The sequence below is a fragment of the Dromaius novaehollandiae genome, chromosome 8, assembly GCF_036370855.1.
Source record: "Dromaius novaehollandiae isolate bDroNov1 chromosome 8, bDroNov1.hap1, whole genome shotgun sequence".
Lineage (NCBI taxonomy): Eukaryota > Metazoa > Chordata > Aves > Casuariiformes > Dromaiidae > Dromaius > Dromaius novaehollandiae.
Genome location: NC_088105.1, coordinates 13,383,509 through 13,405,668, shown reverse-complemented (window position 1 = coordinate 13,405,668; position 22,160 = coordinate 13,383,509). Strand labels below are relative to the sequence as shown.

At 41.9% G+C, this 22,160-nt stretch overlaps 1 protein-coding gene across 2 annotated transcripts in view; it reads left to right on the top strand.

Moving 5' to 3' along the window:
• NOTCH2 (notch receptor 2) overlaps positions 1-22,160 on the top strand; it is a 92,602-nt gene that overhangs the window by 61,087 nt on the left and 9,355 nt on the right. For both annotated transcript variants that reach the window (XM_064515714.1, XM_026123352.2), the window contains exons 16-29: positions 9-161; positions 2,417-2,645; positions 5,151-5,352; positions 8,147-8,300; positions 9,306-9,490; positions 10,323-10,455; positions 12,556-12,801; positions 14,955-15,067; positions 15,611-16,140; positions 16,955-17,302; positions 17,553-17,695; positions 18,564-18,774; positions 20,027-20,123; positions 20,588-20,756. In XM_064515714.1, the coding sequence (XP_064371784.1) occupies positions 9-161; positions 2,417-2,645; positions 5,151-5,352; positions 8,147-8,300; positions 9,306-9,490; positions 10,323-10,455; positions 12,556-12,801; positions 14,955-15,067; positions 15,611-16,140; positions 16,955-17,302; positions 17,553-17,695; positions 18,564-18,774; positions 20,027-20,123; positions 20,588-20,756 (2,913 nt within the window). The remainder of the gene's footprint in view (positions 1-8; positions 162-2,416; positions 2,646-5,150; positions 5,353-8,146; positions 8,301-9,305; positions 9,491-10,322; positions 10,456-12,555; positions 12,802-14,954; positions 15,068-15,610; positions 16,141-16,954; positions 17,303-17,552; positions 17,696-18,563; positions 18,775-20,026; positions 20,124-20,587; positions 20,757-22,160) is intronic.

Below are 22,160 nucleotides of genomic sequence, written 5' to 3'. Positions count from 1 at the left end.
TGTTTCAGGGGAGAGATGTACAGTGGACATTGATGAGTGTCTCTCAAAGCCCTGCAAAAATCATGCTCTGTGCCATAATATTCAAGGCAGTTACCTGTGTGAATGTCGTCCAGGCTTCACTGGAGGAGACTGTGACAGTAACATTGACGACTGCCTTTCAAGTGAGTATCAGTGGGTTGTTCTGTGTTTTCCCCTTTTCCCTAGAAATAACTTTGCTGTACCAGTGGTAACTACTATTTGACAGATACTTGAAACAGTTTCTTTATAATGCCTTACCAAAAAAAAATTTAAAAAAAAGCTTTTTAAGACTTGCACATTTAAGACAGACAGCCTGTCATGTTTAACTCCTCTAATTGGACTTAAGTATTCTAGCTGATAGTAGGAGTTATTCTCAGATTCTTAAATTGAAATGGTCCTTATAGTTTACATACTTTAATAAGGAATGCTGGTAAATGAAGAATTAAAAAAATTTGCCTGAAATTTTAATATACAAAGTTAAAGTAACATTGCAGGGATTGCCAGTATTTCAAAGTTAAGCTTGGTTGAGGTGTGGTGGGAATATAAAGTGTAGCAGCCCTTCCTGAAATGTCTCTGTCTGAAATTAATATTCTGGAAGAAGAGTGTCTGGTTGCTGTTCTGGTTAATCCGTATTTGAAAACAAATTAAGCAGCAGGAAGGCACTCTTAGTCCAGAATAAGTATCGGTTGCATGAGGATAGCCCAGATACAGATGTGTCTTGAAAATGTCTAAATTCTGAGAAAGTAAATGTTCAGTTTTTACATTTTATATCATGTGCTTGACTGTGCCGCGTACACAGGAAACAAAATACATAGTAAGTTCTTTCTCTTGCTGGGCATATTCTGTATCATCATCAGATAAAATCAGTGTCTACTGAAAACTGTCATGTTTAAAGTTCATCTGTTGCTATTTGAAGAGTGCTCTATGAAACCTTGGAGTTGCTTGCAATGTCAGATTTTTGTAATTGGCTGGTTCTTTAAGGGGAAAAAAAGGAAAAAAGAAAGAAAAGGAATAGTTGCTATTGGACTAGCTCGGAAGCAAACCAAAGTCTTTAAGACTTTAGGTATGAATTTAGAGAGCTGTATTTTACACTGAAAAGAATTAAATTTGTGACTGCTATATAGAAAGATCTGAACAAGTACATTAGTAAAAGCTATCATGGGGGATCCCCAAAACAGCACTGTTGAAAAAAGTTTAAGGCGTCTGGCTTTTGATTCCCTCTTTCTGAGCAAACAAGTACAATACAAAAAGTGTCACTTTAATTTGGTTCATCTATCCAAAGCTTTGTTTGCTGAAGTTAACAAAATTATTGCTAGTCCTGTTAGGTTTTATATGGGTGTCTGCATTTTTAAAGTGTTTATCATCCTCTTTTTAACAACTAGAAAATCTCTCTCCATTCCTAAATGTGAGAATCGTGAGATTCATCCAGTATCATCTGTTACATAGCACACCCATGAGGGTGAAGAAGAATTTCAAATTACTGCTGCAGCTGATTTCATTTAGCATAACAGAAACATTTCATGGCGTGGGCCAAGTGTCTTTAATCTATGAAGCAAACCCTCCAACAACATGAACTTACTGAAGAGTTGATACTGTAGTCTGCTTTTTCTGTCAGTAAATGTGCAGCACAGAAAATTAATGCACAGTTTCTGGCTTCAGTCATAAATGGCTGACTGCCATAGGCACAATGTAGTATATCTGCCAGGGCTCTCACTTTGAATGTGCTTTTTCTCTGCAGTAGTCAGATGACCTTTAAATGGATGCAGGTGTCTCTTATAACACAAATTTTTTATCATGTGAACGTATTTCTCAGTCAGTAAATGAGCTTTAATTACCTTTCACATCTGTTTATCTTCATGTATCAATGAACAGAATGATCTAGTACTTAGGTTGAACTGCAACGTATTTGTTTTGAGCTTAATTGCATTTTAAAGTATGCATTTGATTAGTACTCAAAGGTAGTCATAGATCAAGAAACTCCTAAGTAACCTCTTCCTCCTGCCCCTTTCCTGTCTCTTCTTTTTCTCCCTCCTGCCCATTCCCCTCCCTACCTCCACAAATGTGGAGCAGAAAAGGAAACTGGCTTCAGAAGCAGCATCTGACAGAGGAATGTGGGTCTTAAATCCAAAAAGTGGAAGGAGCAAAATAAGAAGGAACTACTGAATGACTGTAATCTTTAGAGTTGGTGGGTAGTCGTGGAAGTAGGAGGAATGCAGTGGTAGTTATTACCATTATTGGTAATGCTTTGGGATTATCTCTTCCATAAGCAGTTCAGAGAGGCTTTTCGGTAGGCTGTCACCCTCTAGGCTGTGTAATCCTTTTTTCTGAAAAGCTCCTACTCTAGACCTGGCTTTCGCTGCTACCCATTTTGAAACTTACTGTAATGCCTCTGTCTTAGATCCCTGCCAAAATGGAGCTTCATGTGTGGATGGGATAAACTCTTTCTCGTGCATCTGCCTGCCTGGATTTCACGGAGATAAATGTCAGACAGATACCAACGAATGTCTAAGTGAACCGTGCAGGAATGGAGGCACATGCACCCACTATGTCAACAGCTACACCTGCAAGTGTCAGCCTGGGTTTGAGGGAACCAACTGTGAGAACAACATTGATGAATGCACCGAGAGGTGAGATAAGTTCGCTGTGCTGGTGTGCCGAGGAAGGAACCACACAACGTGTGCTTGTGGCTTGAAGCCAGTCCCACTCAGAAGCAGTATTTAAGGATGAGGATCTGTTTTCCTGCCTCCTGTCACTGAACCATACTTGAGCTTCAGGCAAAGGAAACTTGCTTACCTTGTGCGCAGGGTACCAGCTGAAGGAGAACTGCCTGTCAGAGTTGGTGTTCTGTCTGCAAGACCAGTTAGGAGCTTAGTTCCATTATAAGAGGAATATGACAGTGTTTAGCAAACATGAAGACAGTAGCAGATGCTAGCTTAAATAGAATAATTTGTATTTTGATAGGAGCGTTATCATACAGAGGAGGGAGAAGAATGGATTGGTTATGAACAGTTACTATGTTGAGAAATACAAAAACTGCAAAACTGGAAGCAACGGCCAACTCTCAGAATCACGGGAAAAACAAATTAGCCAAGAGTCAAGTTATTCACTGCAAATAATAGAAGCCAAAAAATAGGAAAGGAGGAAAAATTTGAAAGATGTGAAGAGGCAGCCAGAAGGAGCACAGACTCCACAAATTCTGTACTAGAAAGGTTTAATCAGCAGAGAGATCTTTTAATGCTAACAAATTGGATGTGGGTTAGCAGTATTGAGATAAAAAAAAAATTCATTTTAAGAAGGAGTTGTGGAACTGAGTTCAGCAGTTTGTCCCCCCCAAATAATTGGTTCACTTAGTACCTTTTAAAAACTCTCTTTGAGGACTCTCTGTGGATGTCTCATCTTTCTACATATTTATTTTTAGAATTTAAAGGATCGTTGTAAGTAGATTTAGATTCTCAAACAGAAATAATTTCCAATACTTTGAAATATTAAAAAAAAGAAAGCAAATCGGAACAAATTTCTGATCTATTTCAGTGACAAGAAATGGATGAGGTACATAAATGTAAAGCTTTTGCTACTCTCATGCATTTCCTGCACACAAAGAAAATATTTCTTTCTTATCTCTTATAGAATTGCAGTTGTGGGGGTGGAAGTATTTAACATCTTTTGCTTAAGAACAGAATTGTGTCACTGATGAGGGTGCGTTTGATTTGCACAACAGTTGTTTAATCAAGTGAAGTACTTGGGTGTTTTTTTTAGCAGAACGTCTGGTTTTTCCTTGATGATCGTCCTGTTTTTGTTTTCATGATCAGTCAGAGCAGAAACCAGTCTTGCAGGTATGACTGAAAGATGTAGCAATTTTCAAAGCTCTGCCAAGTTAAACCAGTCACACCACCTCAACCAAATTTTACTAAGCCGCACTTAATAGCGCCGTGATGGTTAAGTAATTTGAATTTAGTTCAAATGATTCTTCCTTGTCACATGTGAGACTCCTCCTATGAGAGTGCCGTCTTCGCTTGGAGATGAGTAGCTGATTTCAGTGAAATGTTTCACGTGATTCACAGTTCCTCTCCTTCTTGCCTTGTTCTGTCGTGAATGTAAAAGGCAGTTTTTGCTCCTTGTAAAACAGAATTCAGCCCACAAGGCAGAAGAACAGCTCTGATAGAGATATCAACATTAATCTGTTTACCATATTCACGGTCAAGATTCAGATATTTAAAACTTGTACCTCAAGTTCAAAGAGATGAGTCAGTGTCTTCTCTCATGGAAGTACCCTTTGACAGTGCACCAGACAGATGACAAACATGAATTCGTTTGTGTTCTTTGTCAAAGTGATCATCTTGAGTGTCTAATCTAGGGTTATTTTCAGAGGAGCAGGAGTTTCCTGGCACTTGTTTCATTGGAGGGAAAAATTCTAACAAGTTAATTTTGCCTGAGGTTTCACTACCCCTATCTTTTCCAATAATTTCTCCATAGGGCTTCTACTGTATCAGGATTTCTTATGATCAAAAGATCGGGGGGATAGCTCCTTCAGTTTGCATCAGCCATGGCATAGATGGATTGTTTTACAAATCAAGGACTTCACTGAGGCTCTGATGGGAAGAGGAGGAAGAGAATTAGTAATACCAATGCGTTCACTTAGTTCAACAAAGAACATGCTTGTGTTTGCATGTTCTGTGGCCTTCCTCCTTGAGAAAACATACCTTGGACTCCTTTGAAGTTGAAAAAAAAAAAGAGGCCAAATTGTTTTGCAGCTTTTTCAAGAATTTGTAATAAAATTGAGGAGACTTTGTACAAAATTTATCAGTTTGAGCAAGCCATGTGCATACATGATATAGTACTGTTTGTGGTGACATTGAAGCTGGGAAGATTTTATGAAGTGAGAAGTTAACTCCATAAGAAATGACTCACTGAAACCCTGGTTTACTTTCTTTGTCTGTAAAGGTAAAAGACAGTAAACTTATCCCGTTGCTTTGCCATCGTCTGGATTATGCTTCTTTAGTAGGAGCTAACCAATAGATAGATGATCCTGTAATCTGTTTTTCTGCCTCATTTCAGGAATGTTTATATGCTGTCTTTGAATGTGAGCTAACTGCATTTTGTGTCAGCTCAGTTTCGTTCTCATTGTCTTGCAGTTCCTGTTTCAACGGAGGTACCTGTGTGGATGGGATCAATTCCTTTACTTGCCTGTGTCCAGTGGGATTTACGGGATCCTTCTGCCTCATGGAAATCAATGAGTGCGATTCACATCCTTGCTTGAACAAAGGCTCTTGTGTGGACAGCCTAGGGACATACCGTTGTATATGTCCTTTGGGTTACACTGGGAAGAACTGTCAGGTGGGTAATCTTTTGTCATGCCCATTTTTCATAGGGAACTTTTGTTTGAACTGAACAACAGCAGAAGCTACCAGGTAAGATGTGAGGTAGAACAGATCTCTAAATATGGCAGAGCTCTTGTTCCTTTGACTTTGGTCTTTTAGCCCAGGGAAAACTTAGTTCAGTGCCACTCTGTAACAAAACAGTTGCCCCTGTTCAAAACTCTAGAAATCAGTCAGTGTCTACTAGGTACAATGAAGAGAAGAAGAAAACATGTTTATTTTTGAGTGAAGGTGTTACTGGAGCTTTTTGGATTAGTTTTCTAAAACCAAAAATAGGTGTTAGCTCTGAAAATGGCTGCACTTCATTTGAAGCATAAAATTGTCCTGGTTGTAGACAGTATCTTGTGTTTAAAAAAAATAGACACCACCTGAATGGAAGAATATTGATCTGATTAGTAGGACCTTGATTTAACTGCTCTCTTTTGTACTGGCAGCTGTGGCTCCCTTCTTCCAGGCTGACTGCAGATTTCCCCTCCGTAAAAAGCCAGTCATGATAACTAGGATAACCGTATCTGGATCAGAGACAAAGTGTGGGGGCGATAACTGAAGTGATCATCCTGTTCACAACTTCAGTAAAATACTCTAGCCTTACTCACAGGCTTCGGTTCAGGTGTTTATGGTTTTCCACAATAAGCATGGGAGTTGCAAACCCATATTATAAATGACTGACTAGTGCTTATTAAAGATTCATGTGAATTTGATTGTTTGCCACAAATACAAGGAAATTGTAAGAGATGAGTTATGGGATAAACGGGAAAATGCTGTCTTGACAATATTCCAGTTTCCTTTTTAGAACTGATACATCTGATTTCAGCCTTGGTACTCGGTTCTAAGCATAGAAATAGCTGAATTTAAACTATGAAACTTGGCATATCACAGTGGAAGCAGAATGCTGATTTCACTTTATGAATGAGTTGTTTATTATTATTATTATTATTATTATTCTGTGGTTATCAAAACAGCAAGAATGATTTGAGACTATATCTAGCTTTGGAACAGTAAGCACTGACATTCTGACATTGGCTTCCTTCCTCAAGCAGTCTGACTGCTGCCGTGTTTTAAAAAGAAATCTGTGAATGTCTTAAACTACTGGAAAGCACTACGGCTTCGTAAGGCTTTTGTAATTGTCCTTCGTGCTAATGTGTCTGGGTAACACGGTGTTAGAGGAAGTGTTTTACTTGGGGCTGGGGATGCTTTTCTAGAAGTATGCTGCCAGACACTGGAATTGTCAGATCTGCTTCTAGGTATTGCTAATGGAGGAAGTGAATGCAAAGTAATGAAGTATAAAGAAACAGCCCCTCTGCTACCCTAATTATGTATTCTGGACAACTGCTTCAGTCTCACTGGGAGAACTAGCATTGAGAGTGATCATAAAGTAGTACTGTGGAGTTCAGTAGTTCCTCCTCTGTTACATTTGCTTTGTTATTACTTGAGAAAAGGATTAATGTTCCCCAAAGTAAATGTTGTAGATTCTGAGAGTCTGCTCGCATTACATTCAGAGAGAAGCTTGATCATAGTGTGTTATTCATTTTACACTGGGAATGTGAACTTTCTAAGCTTATAAATACTATTGAAAGCTGTATTGCAGTGATTTATAGATTACAGCTACACTGTAGTTCTTGTCTTAGTGGAAAACTGGCTTGACCTAATTAGCAAAGCTAAATAAGCAGAACAAAATTGGACAATGATTCATAAGTTATGGAATTTGCATGTAAAACAGTCAGCTACTCATTACGAATGCGGAAGCAAGAGGCTCAGTGTTTTCCTTCTTCACACTCAAATGCATGTGATAAAACTTAATTCCAAGTTTCTTAGTTACATGTGAAAGCACAGATTTTTCTTCTTTAATCTTTGTGAGGAGACAGTTTGCATCTGAAAAGCAGAACTTTCTGCGACTGAAATTGCAGTTACAGCCAAAATTCAGTTCTACTCTCTTTAAAAACTTCATCCTTCCATCAAGTCAGCTTGAAATCAATTGGATAGCTGTATTACTTTGGAGACTAAGTGGTCAAAAAGGAAATGATGGTTAGTGGCTGATTCATATTAGGTCAGACAGTTATTCTGAATCCTTACTCCACTTTCATATGATGATTTACTAAGAGAATTTTAGTCTTTGTCTGGATACTGTTTGTTTTTATGTAAAGAATCAAGAAATGCAGTATACTCTGGCCCATCTTCAGTTTATAAAACAGTTGTGAGATTTTAATTGAATCTCAGAATATGGAAGAATTCAGAGAAAACATACTAGAGCAAATGGAGCCAAAAGCAGGTATGGTGAACTAACAACAAAAGGAAAAAACAAAGATCGAAATGTGCAACACATCTGTCATCCTCAAAAAGTGGTGAAGGTGGAGGGAGCTTTGGAGAAGAAGGGGCATGTGCTCTTAATATCTGGAAGCCTCCTGCTAATTGTGAAGATAAAAGCCTAGTCTGAGATAAAACTGATTTTTCTCAAACCCAGCCTGCTAAAGATCCCTCTGCATAGTAAAGCATGGCGATAATCTTACTCTTGAAATGATGCTGCCATCTGAGGCTTACTTCTCTTTACATTTGCTCTCTCTTAGACATGAACTCTTGACTCTGTCAGTGAAGCGCTTAGCTTACTCTAGGGAAGTACTGTCCTTTTCTTTCCAATGCCACGTGGAGCCAGTTCTGCAGAGCCTGGTTTCCTTTCTGTGTTTCTTGAACTTGTATGCTGAATAATGTTCCCAGCAGCTCTTATGTATAATTTTTTGGATTTTTTTTCTCTCCAGACACTTATGGATCTGTGCAGCAAGTCTCCCTGTAAGAATAAAGGCACATGTGTCCAGAATGCAGCTCACACTCGATGCCTCTGTCCATCTGGCTGGACTGGTGCTTACTGTGATGTGCCCAATGTCTCCTGCCAGGTGGCGGCTTCACAAAGGGGTAAATAAGGCTCTCTGGTGCTTTAGCTAAAAGCATTTCCCAGTGCATTATTAATCCATTCCTCCTTTCCTCATACCCCTGTGCACACAGCACGCATTGGAAATCCCAGAGCGCCTGGCCTCTTGGAAGTCATTCACAATCACTTCGAAGCTAGAAAAATCTTTCCAAGATTGTATTGGGAGTCAAAGCTCTCTTGATTCTTCCTGACATAAGAAGCTAATTCTTACTGTAAAAATATTAGAAAAGAAAAATTAAATATTTTCTGAAGTCTCAATTTCAGTAATACTGTTCTACGTGAACTGCCTTTTTGTAAAATAATCAGCTGTTTTTATGCCTTTATAATAAATCCCAGGCAGACCAGCTTTAAGACATGCCGTCCTTGTACATGAAAGTTATGGGGTGACTTCTCATCTTTTTAAGCATTTTGTCAGAGAATACTAGCTACCAAATCCTCTATCTGGCTGTAGCTAATACTGTGGGCCTCCAAAGTAGTAATTTCCTAATTCATATATTGCACATCTTTAAAAAACAAACAATCAAGCAAACAAAAACTTGTTTTGGAAGTGAATATCTTCCTGGAAGTCAACTTGGAGCCCAGGTTGATAGACAATGTCATGCCATTCAGTTCAGGAAATCTAAACAAGCAGGTTCATTGTCAAAGGAATAGGATTTGCAATAGGTTTTGCAAACATTCTAGATACCAACGTTGAATCTTTGTACTGTAACAGTAACACCTCAGAGATGCGTATTCGCTAGCCAATGGTAAAATAATATAATAGTGCACATAATTTATGCCAGTATTGGTGTTGATGGTCCAAAGGAGATGGAGCAGCAACTCCGTTCAGAAGCCAGAAGTGGTTCTGTCCCTTTGTAATTTAAGGAGTAGCTCTTCAAATGAAAGGTTTCTGCTCATTGAGTCTGGCCATACTTATTTTTGGCTGAAATACCAACGCTGATGGCAAGTGTGTTTCACCTGTTTGCTCACTTTAGTAAACTTTGTTTTAGGAGTCACAGTAGACCAGTTGTGTCAGCACTCTGGCCATTGCCTCAGCGTTGGAAACACGCACCGGTGTCAGTGCCGGGTGGGTTACACCGGCAGTTACTGTGAGGAGCAGCTGAATGAATGCGACTCCAACCCATGCCAGAACGGAGCTACCTGCCGGGATCACCTGGGTGGTTACCAGTGTGAGGTAATGCACAGTGGTTTGGCAGGAAGAGCTCTAAATGCTTAAGAGGATTGCAATGCAGAGGAATTAAAAGAAATTAGAAACATGTAGGTGGTAGAATAGATTCAAACAGAGAAAAAAGCAGTCTGCACCTGAAAATAATTTATAATTTGGCTGTGGCAGAAGCAGTGCTCCTGAGAGGCTATTAAAACTGGGTTAGAGGTGTGCTTGTAAGGGGGTAAGGTTGGTAGTCATTTGAACTCCATTCCTTCTTGGAGGCAGAGTTCTTAACTGAAGAGATTTCTTAGCTATAATTTAATGCACTATACATATATTTTAATATAAAGGAATGTTGTATTTCCCTTACTTGGGTGCAGTATCCCTTGCCTGTCAGGGTGGGAGATGCCTTCTGTTGCTGTCTGATTCCTACAGCTGATGCACGGAGCAGTGTGGATCAAGAGATTACGGCATCCAGACCTTTCCAGGCTTTTGAGAATGGTAGAATACCCTGGGAGCACGTGCCCAGAAGAAAAGGATAAATTTTGTGTAAACTTTAAGTCAAAACTTCTGCAGCGAGCTCAGTGCTAAAGAGTTCCAGGATTTGATTGTCATATTTTATAGGAATAAAGTCACTCAACTTCAGACATTCACTGTGCAGTTGAGTGGGCACACAGTTAAGTTCGGTGCTTAAGCTGTCTGTCTGTGCAGCCCTTGAAATCACTTACAGTTGTACAGCTACAAAGGAGGGTGAAATCTGTCCCATGGAGGGTTCTTTTCCTCTCTGTTAGCCTTTTTCAGTTGGCTGCTAATGTATTTGTTACATGAAGATTATTCACTCTTATTTTTATTCTGGTAGTGTGTGCCTGGATACCAGGGTGTCAACTGTGAATATGAAGTGGACGAGTGCCAGTTTCAGCCCTGCCAGAATGGAGGAACGTGCATAGACCTCGTCAATCATTTCAAGTGCTCCTGTCCACCCGGAACTCGGGGTATGAAACTTGGCAATTAAGCGAATGTTACAAGAGTGACTTTTCCTCTCTGATAACTGGTTTCATGCCACAAATTCTGCAGAGAATACATTATTTCCTGTGAAGAATGTTCCCAAAGGGCACTGAATCCCTTGAGACAGATATTTTCTCTATAAAAATAAATACATAAATTTTTTAGGCTGTGGGGTCTCTGTCTTGCAAAGCGCTCCCCCCCCCCTTTTTTTTTTTTTCTCTTTTTAAGGAATAGATCAGGACAATGCCTGTTGGGAAGGGATGATCCATTTTTGATAATGGGGACGGACTAGATGATCCATTAAGGTCTCTCCCAACCATATCTCTTTTGTGACAGTAAATTCAAGGTTTCTTTTTAGCTAAGATGCTCTTAGCTATACAGAAAACTTGCATAGTTCTTGCATAATTTCCAGTGTCCTTTACTCACTTAAATTTCGGGCCTCCATTGTCCTCAGTCCTGGAGTCTTTTGTGGAAGGATTCTATGCCTCTAGGCTAGCTTATTCTATTTCAGCAAATTTGAACTTTTTTTTTTTTTTTTTTTTTTAAGTCCACAGTTACATAATGGTGGTTTTCAAACCTAATCTGCCATTTCCCTGTTATATCTGACCTGATGCCCTAACTTCTACACTTGCAAATACTGAGGACTGCACAGAGAGCACAGGTCAAATATTTTTAACCCATCACCAAGTGCTTTCTCACTTTTTTTTCCTCCGATTTATTTCTCAAATCAGTTAAAGATTTTTATATTCCTCTGAACTTGATTTTTCTTTCTGAAGTGTGACATCTCAAACTAAAAAAACAACAAAAAAAATCTTCAGCTGAGGCCAAATGCATGTCAGGTAGAAGTAAATTCTTGGCTCATATCCTGAGAAAGATTATAAAATCATCTAAAATGTTTGCCTCCTGCACATGCATTATTATCAGTTCATTTACTTTAGTGTGACTGCCAGCATATGTCTGCAATCTGCATAAGTGTTTATTTCTTTGTAAATCATTGTGAGAGCGGCTCTTCACGTATTGTTTTTAATTTGATATTCCAATCAAAAAAGTATTTGATTCTAGTGACTCTACATCAAAGTATGTATTTATGTACCAAATTCTGAATTGCCAGGGTATTTCTAATGTGCTAAAGTACTCCTCCTCCTTTTGAAGAATCTTTGAAGTTCTGAAAGTACTTCTTGTAATTCTTCCAGCTATAATTGTTGTGATGAGTTACTTCTTGGATTTAATCTTTTTTTTATGAAAGGAATTAGGAGAGAGTGATTTCACTGCTTATGATGTCAAGAGTTAACTTTTGTCCCTGGCTCAGTTTGAAACCAATACTTTACCGATGACAGTATAGACATCCTTTATGTTTAGGTGGATGGTTTTATCTGCTCTGGATAGGTCAACTGCATTAACAGGCAAAGCTCCGTGCTCAGCTTGCCCTCTCTGTGCCCCTTCATCGGTTATGCTGTGTGGCTAAAGCAGAACCAGTAACAGACATTTTCTCTTGAACGGGCACCCTGTAGGGAGGGGGGGAAGCTGCCGTCCCTAGCAGTGTTGAGAGTTTACTGTAGGTCCCCATGAGTCAAACTGCTGAAATGGTACACTGGCTAGGAATCTGTGTTTTATCACAGTTGTTTTTCTGTTCGTTTGTTGTTTCTCATTTTAATGATGACGATACAAAAGCCCTTTGCAGAGTTTCAGCATTACCACCAAAGTAAATGAATGGTGGGAGGTTTACAGCCTTGCAAGAGACAGCGCAGGGCTGGCTGGCTGAGTTCAGTCACAGGAGCAAATTCAGTGTATCTTTTTTGTTTTTGTTTTGTTTTTGTGTTTTTAATTATGCCCTTAAATTAAGTCAAGAATGAAAGCTGCTAAATACCAGTATAACGTACCATTGAGAACAGGCTGAATCTGAAACACATGCTCCCTAGGTCCAGTGTGAGGTTGACTGAGTGCACTGGGTTGGATTGAATTAAATGGGATCTTTACCTGTTTATATCTAGGACTGCATGTGAAGCAGTCTTAAAACTTGCTGAACAATATAGGAAATGAGGCCATGACACCGTATCCTCAAATTGCTCCTTTTACTATTTTGATAGGCCGCTTCTGCGAGGAGAACGTCGATGACTGTATTTCGGATTCAGGAGTACCCCGTTGCTTTAATGGAGGACAGTGCATTGACCAGATCGGGAGCTATGGCTGTGTTTGTCTCCCAGGCTTTGCAGGCGAGCGATGCGAGGGGGATATCAATGAATGCCTCTCTAACCCTTGTAGCCCTCGTGGAAGTCTGGACTGTGTTCAGCTGATAAATGATTATACATGCATCTGTCGTAGTGCTTTCACTGGTGAGTATTCAGAAACTTGTTTCCAATTTCACAGTGATATCATGAAAAATGGTCTTTCATTCACTTTCTGGGAATCATATTATCTAGTCCCTTTCCTTTACAATACCCGATTGTTTCCCAGCACTGTGTCTTAGTTTTTTAACCAGTCTTTTTCTTTAGAGCTTCTAAGAAATGGGTCTTCCAGAGTTGTCTCAGACAAAGGAATCTCCAGGGACACCTGGCTGCCAGGATTATTTTTCCTGGTATTTTCTTCTCCTTCATAATTTCTCATTTCTAATATTGGAAGGGTAACTCTTCATCTGTCAGCCTCTCCATAGCTTTTCCTTTTGCAAAGCAGCATATGCATTTTCTCTGTATATCAGTCTTATGGTATCCATAATTAGCTTTTGGCCTCCTTTTCTACCCCTCGCTCCCTTTCTGCCTTATATTGGTGATGTGGTCAGGATGGAATATTCTGTGCGTAGACAGACTTTACGTTCCTAGCTAAGTGATGTGATCCTTCCACAGTCCAACTTTGAATCACAAGTCTGCAAAAATTTAACTCTGCACAAACTTATGCCTCACTCCTTCTAGATCTCTCCTTTGTCAGTATTACTGCTATTCTGCTTTCTCTGTCCCGCTGGGTATAAGTTTGGGCTAATAGTCTCCAGATGTGTATTAACTTTCAGCTTTTGAGTTTGCATGTCAGTTTAGCTTACAGATTCAGTTTTCTTCCATTAAACTTTTCACTTTCCCTGCTTACCAGTGGCCTTTTCTGCAAGCTTCACCAGTACTTTTTACTCTTTTTTCTTAAAATTTAAAGATGCTGAGATTATTCACTAAATTTGTGGTTGTCAGATGCAAAGAAATCACAAGAACGTAGTGTATCTGAAGAATACATGTGGTAGTTTTTGAACATTAACTAGATTAACTGACACAAGGAGTTTCTAAAACAGCAATGTATGGGGAAACTGGAGCAGGATAGCTAGTGGGACACTGGCGCTAAATGTTAGATAGGTTTCTGTTTAAGTCTGTCTGTTAAGCTTGCTTTTATGAGTTATGCCTCATAGTGCTCCTGGCTCTTACAGAAGTGTTGCTGGAACTTGCAGCGTGGGAGTGCAGACCTGCTGCTCCTTTGTAGGAGCAGGGGAAGTGGTTGTGTCTCAGACATGATATCCATCTGGAGATGTTAGGCACAGAGGGGGAGCATGCTTCTTCCTCTAGCCTCTCCTCCTCTGCACCTTCCATAGTGACCGTCTGCCTGGGAGGAGAAGGGGTGCCTTTGGTGTGGTTTGTGACTGATAGGGTGCCAGGACTCTTTGGGCCATCCTGCCCTGTCTCCTCCTGTTTGTGAGCAGTCAGTCTTGGCCACACGTGTGGAGGCTTCTGTTAATTTGTTCCTAGGGGTCCAAGTCATGCTTAGGCCATCCTCATCTTTTTAAACGCTGGCACCAGTGAGGGCTGCCTTTGTGTGCTGTTGCAAATGCTAGTCAGGGCAACAGGACCCCTCTGTATAACTGACAGAATCTGAGGAGGCTCTGCTTGCTTGTCCTATTCCCTCATGTTGTGTCTGGTCTTAAGGCATACCCTATCAGTGGTCAGGCGCTGTCAGTAGGTGAACTGCCAGGAGACTGTCCGGGCTTCTTTCTCTTCTGTCCATCATGTGGCACCTACATTACTTCCAGCACTGGTTGGTACTGGATATGTTCCTTGTCTCAGTACCTCCTTGCCAGAGACTGAGGGTTGTTCATTCATGGTTAGAGAGTGATTTGCCTTTGGATTCATTGAGAACCTCCTAAAAGGTACAGAAGTCTTAGCAAACCTGGAGTCGATGTGGTACAGCACCTTTAGCCATTGTACCTGGATGCCTTGGTGACAGCAACAAATTCTGTCCTAGTGTTGGGTCACACACCTTTTAGAAGAGGCGGATGAGGTGGGGTGTCTCCAGATACCCCTCACGAGTACTGAGTGTTGGGCCTTCCTCATATCAGGGAAGAGGCTGCTGCTTAAACAGTGTATGTTACCTGAAGAGGTGTACTCTGCCTCTTCTGAGGGGAAGGCCTCGCTGGAGCATGTGGCTATGGGCTGCTAATTAGAGTGTTTTGCTTCGTGATGGCTTTTTGGTACATGTAGACATTGCTCTGCTCTTTTCTGCCCATGTATCTGTGTCTCAGGTCGTCACTGTGAGAGTGTAATAGATGTGTGTCCCCGGAAGCCTTGTCAGAACGGAGGTACCTGTGCTGTTGCCAGCAATATGCCGGATGGGTTCATCTGCCAGTGTCCTCCGGTAAGTGCTGTATCCTGAAATTTGGTTAGCTTGCCCTGGCTGTAGGGTTCTCTGGCTGCAGTGACATTAGTTTCACTGGTGCACTGTAGGTGAAGTATTTATTTTCTGTACTATCTGCAAAGCCGTGTGCTTGGGCACTCTGTTCCCACATCCTTTAGGTTACCTACCTAGCTGGGAAACCCCGGGGTTTCAGGTGCCCTAGGAGAATGGCGTTGCTTTTGCTTTTGAGGCAGCATAGCTGATTTTTTGTCGTAAAGCTAGTATTAAATATTCAACAGGCTTTTTGCTCTCCCATGTTCTCTGTTCTTATTGCAAGATTTCCCTTGTTTAAGGCTCTCCTAAGCCCATTCCAAAAGGTAGCGGAGCCTTGTAAGGTCCTAGTTTATCCCTGAGGCTAGACCCAGAAAAGCATGACATGCTCCTACAATGAGACTAGAAGAATTACTGCAGAGAAAGGGTTTGCACATGGCATCTTGCCTCTGGCCCTCAGAGCACTGAAGAGTAAGTTTGTGAGCCTCTTTCTTTTTTTTTTCTTCCCCCTAGGGTTATTCTGGGTCAAAATGTGAGTTCAGCAGCCACAGTACTTGCGGGCAAGTGAAATGCAAGAAGGGGGAGCAGTGCATCCAGACATCGTCTGGTCCCCGGTGCTACTGCCCCAAGCTGTCTGCGGGAGAGGAATGCCAGACACACAGCGGTTGTGCCAGTGCCCCCTGCCAGAATGGTGGGAGCTGCCACCCTCGTTCCCAGTCTCCTTATTATTACTGTCAGTGCCCCGATCACGCCCAAGGCAGCCGGTGTGAACAGCTCGTACATCCCAGCCAAGAGCCTCTAGCATGTTTGGATTCCCAATGCGCGGAAAAGGCAAAGGATGGCTATTGTGATGAAGACTGTAACACTCATGCCTGCCAGTGGGACGGAGGCGACTGTTCCTTGACAATGGAAGATCCTTGGGCCAACTGCTCGTCTTCGCTGCGCTGCTGGATGCTTTTCAATGGACAGTGTGACGACTTCTGCAACACACCTGAGTGCCTGTTTGACAACTTTGAATGTCAGCAAAATAGCAAGACATGCAAGTAAGGCTGGATCTTGAGAACTGTTTCTTTGTGTCGCTAATATGTCTCCTGCTAAAGCTTTCAATAGCTAGTATGCTTCATGCCTGTTCCTCCTCTCCCTTTCTGTTGCTGGTCCATGCTCTTGCTAAAAGTTGAGCATCAAGCAGTTTCCTTTCCTTTTTGTATACTTTTCATCTATTTTTGGAAAGAAGTTCTGGAATTTGTATGTTATGAGCCAAGTTGATACCCTGAGCAACGGTAATGTATTGACCTGCTTGATGGATCTCTGTTGCTTTCTGTGGGAATGTAAACAGAACGCATTTCACCTTGTGCTAGATTTCAATAGTGCTGCCTCCCATCCTGGATTCCCTCCATAGCTGTTACAATATCTGCTACAATACAGGTTACAATACCTGTATCTTTGTCCCAGGAACATTTGCTGCCTCAGAATGTGTGTTCCTGCCTTTTTGTCATGGCGCTGCTTTCTCTTCAGTCATTCATGATAAATGCTACAGCTTTGCTGTGATGGTTGTCACTTGAGACAGGTCTTACAGCTTTATCTCAGTAAACAGAATAAACAGTTCTCTTCCACTGTTACCAGAACTGAAGTGGATGTTCTGCACTTCCTACTTCCACCCTACCAGTTCGCAATCTGCGTCCTGGGGTTGTATCTTTTTTCCTTATATCCCGAATGCAAGTGTTCTTGGACGTCAACTGTAAGTGAGAATGACTGAAGAGATGTAAGGCCTTGTATACTAATCTGCAAGCCCCTAGACTGCAGGTGTACTGTACAGGTGTATCCTGTATGCTGACTGTAACCCTTTGACTGTTCTAGGTATGACAAGTATTGCGCAGATCACTATGCAGATGGACGCTGTGACCAGGGCTGTAATAGCGAGGAGTGTGGCTGGGACGGCCTGGACTGTGCTGGTGACAAAGCTGAGAAATTAGCAGAGGGGACCCTAATCATTGTGGTCTTGATGCCTCCTGACGAGCTGCTGGGCGATGTCCGCAGCTTCTTGCGCACTTTAGGAACTCTCCTCCATACCAACCTAAGAATCAAGCTGGACTCCCAGGGAAACCCCATGGTCTTCCCATACTATGGGGAGAAATCAGCAGCACGGAGTCGGCGATCTCTCATGATCATTCGCAAGCACAGAGAACTGGAGCGAGAGGTCATTGGGTAAGTGGATGCTGTTGTGTTTTTCTGGCCTTGTTATGCTGATAGGTTTTGCTTTGTGGGTGCTCTGGACTGTCTGGGGCTGTAGCCCCTATCTGTTTTGCTTGGGTGAAATTAAAATCACTGAGAGTGCCAAATTCAGTGCTGTAGCGGAAAGGTTAACCTAAAAGGCCACAATTTAACTTAGCAATGCTTTTGGCAAAAACTTCTTTTTCTGCTGCTGACTTCGTGCCCTGTTACTGTGTTGTTGCAGCACCAGAGTGTTCCTGGAGATTGACAACCGTCAGTGTGCGGAGGATTCAGAGCAGTGTTTTCAGAACACAGAAGCTGCTGCGGCTCTCTTAGCTGCTCAGGCCATCAAGGGCATGTTGCCCTATCCCTTTGTGTCTGTCCAAAGTAAGTGATCTGAGAGGGAAAATGTCTTGTACAGAGAGGCAGACAGTAACCCTGAGCTTACAAAATGCACACTCAGATTATTGATCATCTTCATATGTCTCACTGTTCAGTATGGTTTCTGGGAGATAATTTATTCGTCCCCGGTGATAGAGGCATGCATGTGCGCTACGCTTTTTCTGAGAGGACTTTTCCTGCTTTATTAGTAAGGCAGGTCATATAAGTTGGGAGCCTCGTCATTTTTAATACATGGAGAAACCATGCTCTCTCACATGCTGCTGTGGTGTATCACACACTGCAGTCATCTTGTCTGCCCTCGAAGCAATTCTTTTGTTCTAAGCCATGAACTGAAGGAAGAAGATGCCATTAGAGTGAAAGAAAGAGGGGGATGCGCCTCAGTCTTCCAGATGTGTCTTCCTCTGGCGCTATGTATTCCTTTTGATTTCTGTCCCCCACTGCTGCAGTCTGAGGCTCAGCTGCTGTTTCATGCTGGATTGGTAGCTTTGCTAGATTCCTAGTTGGAGCTCAATCAGATCTTTATGTGGATCAAATCTTCCCACACTGTTTCAGGGTGGCTGTCTTCAGCCAGCCAGACTCTTGAAGAAATAAAATCTTCAGTTCAACAGCCATATATTCTGAAAAAATACTGGGTGAGAAACAATATCAGTGGAAGCTGAGAAGACAGGATGTATTCTCAGGACAGTTGCAGCACAACCTAAGCTTCCTGAAGCGTTTGTTCTAAAGGCATCACTGCGTACAAACAATATGCCATCTCTGTGGGGAAAACACTAGGTGAGAAAAGAGCACGTGTAGGTTGGAGATTGTTGTCGCAACTTCATTAATCTCACTGTGTTTTAATTTGGATTTTTAGGTGAACCCTTGTTACCACCAAAGACCCAGTTGCTTTACCTACTTGCTGTGGCAGCTTTGATCATCCTCTTAATCCTTCTCTTGGGCGTGATGATGGCAAAGCGTAAACGCAAGCATGGTTCACTGTGGCTCCCAGAGGGCTTTATTCTGCGCAGAGATCCTAGTAATCATAAGCGTAGAGAGCCAGTTGGGGAAGATGCAGTTGGACTCAAGTAAGTCTGCATTTGGGCCACTGATCACCTGTCTACTAACATGCTGCAGGATTTTAAGAACATGGTTTACAGATCTTTCATTAAAGGCGCTTAGCTCCATAGGGAAAGCTGCCTTTTAAGCTAAAACTGTTTAGCTTCTCTCTCCAAATGTAATACTTCCTTATTGGACAGAGGAATTTTAAATGACCATGATCTATAAAATATCAGTAAGGAATCTAATCTCCTGATTACATTTGGTTATTTGATGCTTTGTTTAGTTCAGTGGTTGGGTACTCTTTGTTGCATGATTTCCTCTGGGATTAGGTGTGACATTTTTGACTTCATAGGTGACAATGAACTTTTAATACTTTCAACTCAAAGCATGGAAGATGTGACTCAGAAATAATGGAAAATTTCAAAAGAAGAATCCTATTTGTGCAGTTTTGACTTTCCGCTGAATCAACCAAGTGTACAGTTCTAAATGTATTAATGCCACTGTTGGCTGGCTAAAATTAATGCAGGGAATGAACTCTATCTACTTTTCCTGAGTCTGCATGGAATAAGAGATATGTGGAGATATGTGAACCAGGGATGGATACTTTAATGAGATGTTATTCAGCCTGGAAAATATTTTTATTTCTAAGTCCTGTTCATTAGAGTTCAGTTGTTACTAACCTGAGTATTACACTAATGCTCAGTGTTTTTTCTGCAGCTAATGCAGTACGTGCTTTCAGAGACAGAAGGCTTGGGTTTACACTTTGCAGACATCCCAATAACACATTGTTAAAAATAAAACCAGGCACCCAATTGCACACTTAGTTCATTTTATAGCCCGTATAGAGCTCTGGTAGAGAGATATGTGCAATCTGATCTGCTCTTCTTGTGTTGACTGGAAAGGCAGCATCTGCAATCAGCACGATGGTGTGACAGTTGTGATTGCTTGCTAAGCTTGTCTGTCTTCTAGAAGCCTGTCATGGGTGTCAGGACCCAGTCTTCTTATGCCATGCTTGATATTTGCAAGCAGAAACTACAGAAGCTCCATGCTGTAGTTGATTGGATGGGCACCACTAATCCATGTTATGCCTGTTGCCAAGCAGCAGCTGTGTGACATTTGTTTCAGTTGAGATTTTTGGTTGTTCCTTTCTAACTTCTTGGTCCCTCTGCTTGCAAACTACCACGCTGACTCTAGCCCATTCCTGGTCTCTGCAGACCGGTATGAATAGTGGTAGTAGCACCTGGTCAGCCTGCAAAGTGATGTGCTCTCCTTTGTTAGAAATCTGTCGGTGCAGATACCGGAGGGTAACCTGGCAGATTCTGGACCAACTGAACACTGGGCAGGCGATGGCGGACCGCAGCCGAAGAGAGCAAAGGTAAGAAGTTCTGTCTTGAATATTGCCTGCTTACCACTGAGACTGCTTTTTGCGAGCAAGGAAAACAGCTGCATTAACTTCCAAAGTGTGCTCCTTGCCCAAAACCTCCTGTTACTCAGGTGTGTGTTGGATATAACTGAAGACACCTGATGAGCAAATCTTCAGGTTAGCATAGCCACTCCAGGCCAGTAGAGAAAGCAGGTAACTTCTGTTCCCTTGTCCCCTCCTTACCCAGGCCCCGTTGTACCAAAGGGAAGAGAAGGTTAACAGGAGGGTAATGTCTTGCGGCTCAGACCTGATCATGTGTGGTGGAAATGTAAAAGTTAAGAATTCCAAGCTGAGGTAAATGGAGGCCTTCAATAGCTGGGGGAAAAAAAAAAAGAAAGAATGAAAATGTAAGAACTTGCAGTGTCTTTGGCCTCTTGATGAGCACTTTGAAGCAACTTCTTTCTTCCTGTGCTCAGGCTGAAGATCAGGCCTTGCTCCCGGAAGGCGATGAACAGGTAGATCAGCGCCAGTGGACACAGCAGCACTTGGAGGCAGCAGACATCTGTGGAAGCACATCACTAGCCCTTACACCACCTCAAGCAGATCAAGAAGTGGATGTTCTGGATGTCAACGTCAGAGGGCCAGGTCAGTACTCTGTGTGCTGCCAGGCAGCCCAAGCCTCCCATGTCTCCAGCAGCTGAGACTGCTAATGTTTAAAGTAGATACGGGTAATGCAGAGACACCAGCAAAAGTTTTACAGTGCTCGAGGAAAGCTTGTGTACATTCCAGAAAAGAAAGCTGGGGAGATTGGATCATGGTCTGCAACACAAGGAATATCATGTAAACAGGAAGAAGAGAATTCACCTGTCACACAGTGGTAGGAACTAACTTAAGTGGTTTGTGATCCCCTGCAGGACAATGCATGTGTAAAGATGTGGTCAGAATGACATTGTAGCAGAAATTCGGAATGTGCAGTTGTGCTGGAAATTACCTTCAACTTGTCCAGTTCATTCACTGCCAGGTTTTATGCCAGACTCTGCTGAGCGGCAACTTAGCAGGCTTTTATAACTAAGGTGTTTTTTCTGGGTGGGAGCAAAGATAGCCTTTCCTTCAATGAGGAAACTTCTGGCAGACGATATGATTGGCGCTGTGTAAAATGTCTGTGCTGGAACAGAGTATCAATGCAGCAAACTTTTTAATGTTCTTTTATTCCCTGATTTATATCCTCAACTTATGGATTCAATAAATTGTTGGTCACCGTACCATAACCTCAGACTTGGAAAGAAATTTTTGCTTAACACACCCACCCACTCACTCAGCCCCACAGGCATGCCTGCGCTTGCGTGCACGCTCTCAGTCTCAATCGACTACCTGTAGTAAAAATATTTTGTTGTGTATGTAAGTAGGTGTAGCTCTAAGACTGTGTAATCTGGTGAGGGACTGCATAGGCTGTTTGGTAATTAACTGATTCCTGCTGTGATGGAGAGGGGAAGAGATTAGACTAGGAATTCCTGAGGGAAGAGATTAGACTAGGAATTTGATCCAGGTCAGAAGAGCTGTAAGCATGACTCTCGTTCATATGCTGAGAGTTGGTTCTGACGATCTTGCTGCAGCTGCTTTATGTTGCATTTTGTGGGAATCATTCCATGCAATCTAGTGATGACTGGACCCCTCTCCCAGTTCTCATCTATTGTCTTTTCTGCTCTCTGACCCATTAGCACTCCTAAATGCAAAGCATAGGGAAGGAGGGATTTCACTGTAATGAGTGTGAGAACCTAAACCAAATCTAGGCTTTTCTTCTTCTCCCCGTCAAAGCTTCTAGTTGTGTGGCTAGGGTAGAAGCTTTCCAAGTGCAGGCAATAATGTTTTTAAGTCTTCAGATTGCCTATTTTTGCATCTTCTCAAAGTGTTGTCCTGCAAAAGCAATGAATAAGGTTGACCTATCATTTGTTTTCCTGCTGTTCAGATGCAGCTGTGAAATTTGCAGCAAGCTGCTGTAAGCTATCCCCCTCCGCAGCATCAGAAGCAAGCTGCTGAGTTATTTTCAGG